The 9,361-nt window shown below is 34.9% G+C and overlaps 2 protein-coding genes across 2 annotated transcripts; both read left to right on the top strand.

Annotated features, from left to right (window-relative positions):
• The first annotated feature begins 4,421 nt into the window (after window positions 1–4,421).
• LOC108472441 (protein EXORDIUM-like 2) lies at window positions 4,422–6,044 on the top strand. Its single transcript, XM_017773965.2, has one exon. The coding sequence runs from the start codon at window positions 4,924–4,926 to the stop codon at window positions 5,812–5,814; it is 891 nt and encodes a 296-aa protein (XP_017629454.1). The 5' UTR covers window positions 4,422–4,923; the 3' UTR covers window positions 5,815–6,044.
• Window positions 6,045–6,846: 802 nt separating this feature from the next.
• On the top strand, window positions 6,847–8,954 carry LOC108471525 (serine/threonine-protein phosphatase 2A activator 2-like). Its single transcript, XM_053029000.1, has 2 exons — window positions 6,847–7,771; window positions 8,586–8,954. Exons 1-2 carry the CDS (start codon window positions 7,395–7,397, stop codon window positions 8,590–8,592), a joined length of 384 nt encoding a protein of 127 aa, XP_052884960.1. The 5' UTR covers window positions 6,847–7,394; the 3' UTR covers window positions 8,593–8,954.
• The last annotated feature ends 407 nt before the right edge of the window (window positions 8,955–9,361 follow it).

Genomic DNA, 9,361 nt, shown 5'->3' with positions numbered 1-9,361 from the left:
TTAGGGCCTAATCGGAATAGTGGTTTCAGGACCACAAATTCGAGATAGAAATAATTATTTTATAATTATTTTGAGGTCTATGATATGATTTCATAATTGTGTGAAAATTTCGTGAAGAAATTCTATGCATAAAGTGCTTAATTTGAAATTAGGGACTAAATTGTAACAAATGTAAAATTTGCTAGAAGGATTAAATTGCTCAAGTGTTAAAAGAAAGAGAATTTAAAGGGAAATTAAGCCTAAAAGTGAATAGGTTGGACGGAAAGGGCAAGAAAATCAGCAAAAAAATAAGGGAAATAAGGGTAAAATTGGAAATTTTATAATTTTAACATATAAAATAAAGAAAAAATTGAAAAATCTAGAGATCTCTTTATATTTTCTTAGCCAAAACGCCATAAGAGGTCTGGAGAAAGCTGGTTTTTCATATTTTTACATCATGTGAGTTTAATTCTTGCTTTTTCTTGATAATTTTTATGTTTTTATGACTTTTACAATTAGGTCCACTTATAGAATTCATTAGTTTTTGATTTGGTGGGTGAAATTGGAAGTTACCCTGGTTGAGTAAGGGAATTTTATGATGAATAATGAAGGAATATGATGGTTTGATGTGTGTTTAACAACTTTTACCTAGTAGTTTTATGTGAAAACACCTAAAAAGGGACTTAATTATAAAAAGGGTAAAATTGATGGTAAAAATCTGATTTTTGGTGTGAAATATGGGCTATTATAGACACTAGGAAATTCGGCTATGCCTAGATGTCATGGAAAATGCATGTAACTCATGGTATAAACTTAAGGACTCAATTGTAAATAATTGAAAAGCTAGGGGTAAAATGGTAATTTTATCCAATCCCGTATTAGGGGCTGTTGATGAATGTGTATATTGCATAAATTAATTTGGCATTTTAGATCAAGAGAAACGAGCTTCGAGTTGTGATCGAGGGAAAAATAAAGTTTACGAGGAATAGGCTCGATTTCTAACATTTTGTGCCGAGGTAAGTTCATGTGTAAATGTGGTAACATAATTGTCAATTTAAGTAATATAATGTTATTTATATGATATGATGATTATTATCATTAATGTTATTTATATGATATGAAGATTATTATCATGAAATATTATGCTTTGTGGCTATTATTGAGTATTATGTAAATTAAGTGAACTACTTGATAACTATGAAATGCTACCAAGTATTGGTTTCGACAATCCGTAGAAGACGGCAAAGATGTGTGATCGAGGAAAATCTTGTTTGAACCTTGGAAATAGATTAGGATACAAGTGACATATCACTAAGATATTTGAGTCTGAACTCGTTGAGTTGCAGGCCGAGTTCATTTATGGATGCGAACTCCCGAACTCGTTGAGTTGCAGGCCCAGTTCACTTATGGGCGGGTTACATGGTAGCATGGGCTACAGAAACCGCAGGCTATTGAGTTTGTCTAACTGCAGTCATGGCACTTAGGTGCATGTATTCCGTGTATCCAAATTATATTCCGATGTGTTCAACGGGTAAAGTTCTAGTAAAGTGGAAGGATACTCGAAATGAAAGTGACATGTGGTAAGTGTTGTGGAATGGGTACTTTGGACAGGTATGTTCTTAACCCTTAGGTTGAGACCTCGATATAACAATAATATGGTAAGATGATGAATGAAAATGTGATATAAATGCCTTGGTGCTATTATGCAAATATTGATTTTGTATGATTGCATGGTTATGTTACTTGTTATTTGCATGTGAACTTACTAAGCATTTATGCTTACTCCCTCCTCTCCATTCCTTGTAGTTTTGACAAGCCGGTTTGGAAATCGGGACGGTCGGAGGCACGCTCACACTATCAACGGACTATCTCGGTATAATGGCTTGTATATTTTGGGAATATGGCATGTATAGCATTATAATCATTTTGTGTATATAATCTTATGATATGACTCATGGGTGGTATGGGAATGCTTGGCAATGGTTAGCCATTGGAATGGCTAACCAAGATCATATTTGGTGTTATGTGTGCTTAATGTATTATCTACTCCATGGAAATTTATAAAATGGTGAAATTAGCTATAAAACAGTATCTTATAGCAGCAGTGATGTAAGTTTGAAAAATCACTAAAAATAGTAGAGATAGAATTAGATGGTGAATAAAATGTGAAATTGAAGCTTGTTGAGTCTATTTTCATATGGAAGAAACAAAACAAGTAAATGAGTTGTATTTCATGAGAAATTTGAGTTTTTGTGGAACAGGGTTAGAACGATTTCTAAATCCCCTGTTCTGACTTTAGAAATTCACTAAAAATTATAAAAAAATAATTAAGAGTCATGCTTTACATGTATAGATTCCTTATTGAGTCTACTTTTAATATGAACAAACGTAATAGTCATCTGAATTCTGTATAGAGAGAAAAGTGATTTGTAGTGAACAGAGGTCAGAGCAGTTGAACACTAAAATAGGGGAAATTTTAACTAATAAACTGTACTAATTGTCCCGGCCAAAAATTCTGGAAAAAAAATTAGTAAGTAGATATATGAGTCTAGTTTCAGGGAAAATTTACGGATTTGAATTTTGAGTGTCGTAACTCGAGATATGAAATTTTTTAGCGACTGTGACGCAGATGGGCAGTTTATTACTAAAGGTGAAATAATTCGTTTGAAATTGTTTAAGTGATAAATTAAGTTTGTTAACGCCTCGTGCTCGACTCCGGCGATGGTCTTGGGTAAGGGGGTGTTACAAACACCTTATCTCGAGACGTACAAACATCGAAGGAAAAATAAAACACAAAGGAGGCTTGCCTTGAGACTAAGTCTCTAGAGTTGCTATATTGAAGTAAAAATACAAAAATTATAAATGAAGGTTGTCTTGAGACAGAAACTTGAAATTTGACATTTGAGTTTGGCTTCAAGTCCTGACTCTGAATTTAACCTAGTATAACTTTGTATTTAAATGAAATAGATTCTTATGTTCTATGAATGTATTTATTTGATCATAATGAATGAGTTTGTTGTTTTGAATCGAAATTATGAATTTTATTTTGTGAAATTATGATAAGTTAATCAGAGTTGTTTCAGCAACATAATATAATGTCATACATTCGAATTCGATGACCGAGTCAGATGTGGGGTGCCACATAATTAATTAAACTTGTATTTTTTTTATTGTACTTGTACCTATAATTCAACTTGTAAACTCTTAAATTAAAAAACGAGCGCACAAATTAATTAAAAAGTATTGAATAATGATCATCTTGCGATAAAATAAAGGTATCATGATGAGGATCTACCAATGGCATAAGCTTTTAAAACAAAACATTAACCTCAAAATAAAGCTAGCCGACCTCACTAATTGCATATTTTGGGCCCATCCGCCGGAGTATCAGTCGTTAAAAAAAGGCCACCACTTGATAAAGTTAACGTCCGTGATTACTAACTGTTTGACAAATTGTGCCTTAAGAATCCATCAATTTCGATACTTTAATCATTGGATTCAATACAAACCTCATAGTATGGAAATCACTCGGGTTTTTTAAAATCCATAGGAACTTTAAAATGTAACCGAATAAAATGCAATGCTCAGAATTATACCTCTACTTTAGAAATCATGAAACTAGCTGGAATGCATCATGGGTTATGCATGGGACCAACATGGCTCATTTGATTGAATCCAAATTACTACTTTAATTCAAACAAAATTTAGGTCTCACCAATGGATTCATTATATATTAGAATAGGTTGTTAATAAAAAAAGTAAAAGGGAAGAAACTGGAGTATGGACAATTTTAATTATATGTATCTCGAATTTTAAGACTTTGGTGGTACCAACTAAAAGAAGAGAATACTGTGGGACCAACTAGTGGTGTTCATCAATAAGTAATCACCTACGGATTCTATTGGAAGAGGGCGGTGCCATGAAACTCTAATGGAGGGTTTTAGCTGTAGACCAACTAAAATCTTAATTTTTAGTTTAGCAAAAGCTTTTTTTTTTTTTTTTACTTGTTAGGTGCGTTGATGGAACCGAATGCGCGAATGTCTATTTTATTGCCAATTGATTATATTAAATTATAAAAATATATAATTTTTTTTGAGGTTAAACTGATTTTTTAACGGACTCAACTATTACATCAAATTGGATAAATGATCAGTTGACTCTAGACACAAGGATGGTTGAAAAGTAAATGTAAGGGGAAGGGGAAGGGGAAGGGGAGCGTATAGCGTATGCCAGCTTAACTAATAACCGTGTTACCATCCAAATTTAATGTTTTCATTACTTTTTTTTTTTTACAAACACAAAAAAGTCAAACCCCAATTCATTGAAGTTGATTTGATCATCTCTATTGTAATTATTTCAGTTTCCCAACTAGAATTATATACCTTAAAAATAACTTCTACCCATCTTGAATTAAGTCCAATATCCACCAAAATAGTTGTACCTACGTGTCTAGCCAAATACAAGGGTCAAGGAGGAATCACCTTCCAAAAAATGACTAAAATATGGTTAATGATATTTTAACCACCGAATTGGCCATATTAAAGTATTACCAAAAACAAGAAAAGGATTTAGCCATTTTCAAACAAACTTAAGTACGATTTTGCTTGGAAATAAATTAAGTAATGGATAGAAATAGATACTTTACCCAAAAAATACATGCATAATGGGAATAGTTATCCAAATCTACTCCCACAGTCCCACTCAACGGCTTCCCTTAACAAAGACTACACACAGGAGTAATAGTCTGCCCAATTAGTTACTGTGCATCTTTATTTCGCAGTGGAGTCAACCCTACTCGGCTCCATTTTACACCCAACATTTCCCTCATTTTCACCAGCCGTCCCACGCTACGTCCCTATAAATATTCTCTTCTCTGCTTTCTTACACCACTCCCAAACCCCTATTTCATAGGATTCCTCGAACTCTGTTATTTTTGAAATTTTCATGGCACCCATCCCTTTCTTATCACTTCTTTTGCTCTTCTCATTAACTTTCCCATCTTCTTCCTCAGCCTTCGAACAACAACCCCTCCTTAAATACCATCATGGTCCTCTTCTTAAGGGTAATATTACTGTTAATCTCGTTTGGTATGGGAAGTTCTCATCTACGCAGCGTTCCATAATCGTCGACTTTTTGAACTCTCTCAGCAACCCCAAGACGACGTCACCCCCATCTGTCTCCTCCTGGTGGCGAATGACTGCCAAATACAGGGGAGGTTCCAGCAGCGTCGTTGTAGGGAAGCAAACTCTCGATGACAAGTACTCTTTAGGCAAAGCTCTTAAAACTTCCCAACTCGAAGTTTTGGCTTTCAAATATGGATATGGAGATGGTAAAGCGGTCAACGTTGTTCTGACTTCCGCTGACGTGGCGGTCGATGGTTTCTGCATGAGCCGGTGCGGTACGCATGGTTCGGTTCAGGTTAAGAAGAGCAGGTTCCCTTACGCTTGGGTAGGTAACTCGGTGAGTCAGTGTCCTGGTTATTGCGCGTGGCCGTTTCATCAACCCGTGTATGGGCCGCAAACTCCACCCTTGGTTGCTCCTAACGGAGACGTAGGGGTGGACGGAATGGTGATCAACTTGGCAACGGTTTTGGCGGGAACCGTGGTGAACCCGTACAACAACGGGTACTTTCAAGGGCCGGCAGAGGCACCACTGGAGGCGGTGAGCGCTTGTACGGGGATATTCGGGAAAGGAGCTTTCCCGGGGTATCCGGGAAAGGTTTTGATGGGCAAAACGACGGGGGCCAGCTATAACGCAGTTGGGGTTAACGGGCGTAAGTATTTGCTCCCAGCGATGTGGGATCCTCAGACCTCGACATGCAAAACTCTGTTATGAAGCAAACAAAACTGAGAATAGGAACGAAGGACATCCTAATGTTATTACGTATCTATATCATGAACTCCATCCGTTATTGTTCTGTACAAACACAGTTTGTAAAAATATTGTAATAAATTTGTACGTGATGCATCATTTCAATTAAATTTTGTAAAATCTATGTTCCATTTTTAATTTTAAATGGGGGCCACTCAAGGGCCATACCTAATAAATATTCGGGCTTAGAAAGACGCATAAATGTTCCATTGCCTTACTGTGACGTGCACTTTTCGTCCCAAAATAGCCACTGCTTCTGGGACATTCGCAACGGCCGACGAGAGTTTTCCTTTTCCCTTGATTAAAATCGCACTCCATCACCCCGCCAAAATTCTCTTTATCATTTTCCTTCATCGAAATGGAACCATCACCCCTGGCCCCAACCTCGTGGCCCGACCTTTCAATTCCCTCAACATAAAGAAGCGAATGTAATTGATTCCAAACCTCCTGTCTTCTTAAAATAAAAAATTATTATTTAAGTATTAAATTTTTTTAAATTTTAAATTAATAAAAATAAAAATTATATTTTAATTCTTTAAAATTATAAAAATATAAACTATAAAAAATTAAAATTTCATTAAGTGCCTAAAAAATCTCTCTGACTTCGCTCCTACTCAACATGCCGGCCTAATAATACGGAAGCCATAATCCTAGCTCCCATCTAGAGGTGTTCAATCTGTTAACCGACCCGAATTACTATTAATCTAATTAACCGACCTTTTAATTTCTTATCTGTTAATCAAATTGAATTTTTTTAAAAAAATAATCGAACTAAACTTTTTCGGTTAATTCGGTCGGTTAACTGAATTAACCAAAATTTATATTTTTTATTTTTAGTTAAAACGAATATAAAACATATATTTAATCAAATATATATATTCTAATATAACTTATTAAATTCGATTAATTTAATTAACTAACCAATTAATTAAATTTTATCAATTAATCGAGTTAATTCAAATTTAACCGAAAATTATACGCCCCCTACTCGCGTCCTAAATCTCAAAAGGTCCCCACAATCGCTCCTCCCTTCCTCTTTGTGACCCCAGCCAAGAAAATCACATCCCCCGGGGACATCCGCAAATTCCACGACTACCCAGCGTCTAAAAATTAGCTAGGATACATTGTAGCCTTGTCAGAATCCATGTATGGCCATAAAATCTTCAATCCATGCCCGAATCCCCCACTATCTCCAAGATTGTTTCCGTTATCGAAATCCTGCGGGCTATGGGTCGACCAAATTCCACCCGTTCAACAATCCTCTCGCTACGGCAACACCTCTTATCGAACCTGGCATGAACACCTAACTGAAAACGTTGAATCCCTCATGCTTCGGTTCCTCCCCGACGATCTCAAACCATCCACCGTCGAAATCGTCCCTTATTTCACTGAAAGATTCGGTAACTCGAGCCGAATCGACTATGGGACCGGCCACGAAACCAATTTCGCAGCCTGGTTATATTGCTTAGCCAGAATGGGAATCATTAAAGAAAAGGAATTACCACGCAGTGGTGGCTAGAGTTTTTGTCAAATATCTAGAGTTAATGAGGAAGCTTCAGCTTATTTATTGCTTGGAACCTGCGGGCTCCCACGGGGTTTGGGGTTTAGATGATTACCATTTCTTGCCGTTTATATTTGGGAGTTCGCAGTTGATTGATCATAAGTACATGAAGCCGAAATCGATTCATAATGATGATATTTTGGACAACTTTTCGAGCGAGTACATGTATCTTTCTTGTATTCAGTTTGTAAAGAAAGTGAAAAAGGGCCCATTTGCCGAGCATTCGCCGTTGTTGAATGATATAAGTGAAGTGCCTAATTGGAATAAGGTGAATACTGGGATGCTTAAAATGTATAAAGCTGAAGTGCTTGAAAAGGTTCCTATCATGCAGCATTTCCTCTTTGGATGGCTCATTAAGTGGTAAACTTATTTTGGGTTTATTGTTTATTGTTTCATTGGTTTTATCTAATTGTTTATAATAAAAAGAATTTTGTGTTGATCATTATATATAATGTTGGTTTTGTTTTGTCTGATCTTGAAGTAAAGCTATTTTGCATGAATTTATAGAGAAAGGTGCTCCATTTTTTCAAATGCTTTGCAATTGATTGATAACTGCCATTTGATCATGAGCCTAGCCCCTGAATTATACTACCAATCATCACTTCCTCCCTCTTAGAATTGTGGTATATACAGAACAACCATTTGATTTCCTCATTCAAGGTGAATAACTCAACTTGGGATTTCCTCATTCATATATGAAATAACAATTTGAGCAGTGTGGAATAATATATAGTTGAGTCCAACCATTTGTCCAATTTGTGATGCTGTCCTTTAAGCCATTCAAGGTGGAGAACTCTGTATTACATTTGAAGCAGATGTGCACCGACCACAGTTAAATGATTTTTTTTTTTTGTTAATGATAAGGCTCAACTAGTGGACAATGGACTCTGTTTAACTGATTCGGGAAAGCTTTGGACCTTTTTCATGTGTGGTTGTTGTGTTTGCACATTGTGCCTGAAGCTTAGATAAAATCCTTGTTCACCAATTCAATAACATAACTTGTAGCATTCTGTCGGTTAATGACACAGAAATATACAAGATTCTAATTTGTCTTTAAGCTAAGGAGGTAATAGATATGACCTATGGCATGTCATTATATTGCTAATTGTGTTTTGGAAATAACAAAGATATTATCTTTTAATTAAAGATTTATTAACCCTTTGAGTTTTCGCAGGGAATAATGTTTTATGGAGACAAATGGTAAGGAACCAAAGAGAAAGGTAGTTCCTCATCCTGATTTCAATCAATGGCACCCCATCAATCCATTTGGTTTGTTCTTTCACCCCCTCCTTTCCTTGTATTTCTTTTGTTTATGATATATTTCTTGTAATGAAAGGCCATCGGTTGTGTTGAAACACCCAATGCTCAAATGCATGGGTTAATGTTTTGCAATTATTTATGTACATCAATTTTGGGTGGAAAAGTTGAAAGGATTTTGATAAGCTTAGGAGACTGTTTTTGAAAGGCACAATGCTGTTGGCAATATCTATTTATGTTGATTCATTCATTCATTAATTAAAGTGCAAAAAAGGAAAATGCGATATCTATAGACTACTAATGCTAGGGTGTTGGCTGATGAAGATTTTAAAAGAAAAAGGTAAATGTTTTTAACATAGGTTTTGAAATATGTGTGCTTTTATTCTTTTCTACAAACAAAGTGTGTTTTTATTTTGAATTTTTAAGTTTAATTTTTTTTTATTTTAATCATTAATATTCTCGAAATTTAATATTTTGATCACTCTTCCGTTAAATCACTAACGGTAATTTTGTATTGATATAATAATAAATTTAACCCTATAATATTTACAAATTATATCAATTTAGTCATAATTCTAAAAAATACAACAAATTTTGATCTTAACTTTACACATTTTATTCAATTTTGTCTTCTTAAAAATACAAAAAATAAAAATAAAACAACTTAAAAATTTTAAATAAATTTTTATTTTT

This window comes from Gossypium arboreum, chromosome 5, assembly GCF_025698485.1.
Source record: "Gossypium arboreum isolate Shixiya-1 chromosome 5, ASM2569848v2, whole genome shotgun sequence".
Taxonomy (NCBI): Eukaryota; Viridiplantae; Streptophyta; class Magnoliopsida; order Malvales; family Malvaceae; genus Gossypium; species Gossypium arboreum.
Note: the sequence above shows the minus strand (reverse complement) of the source record. Positions and strands in the feature narration are given on the sequence as shown.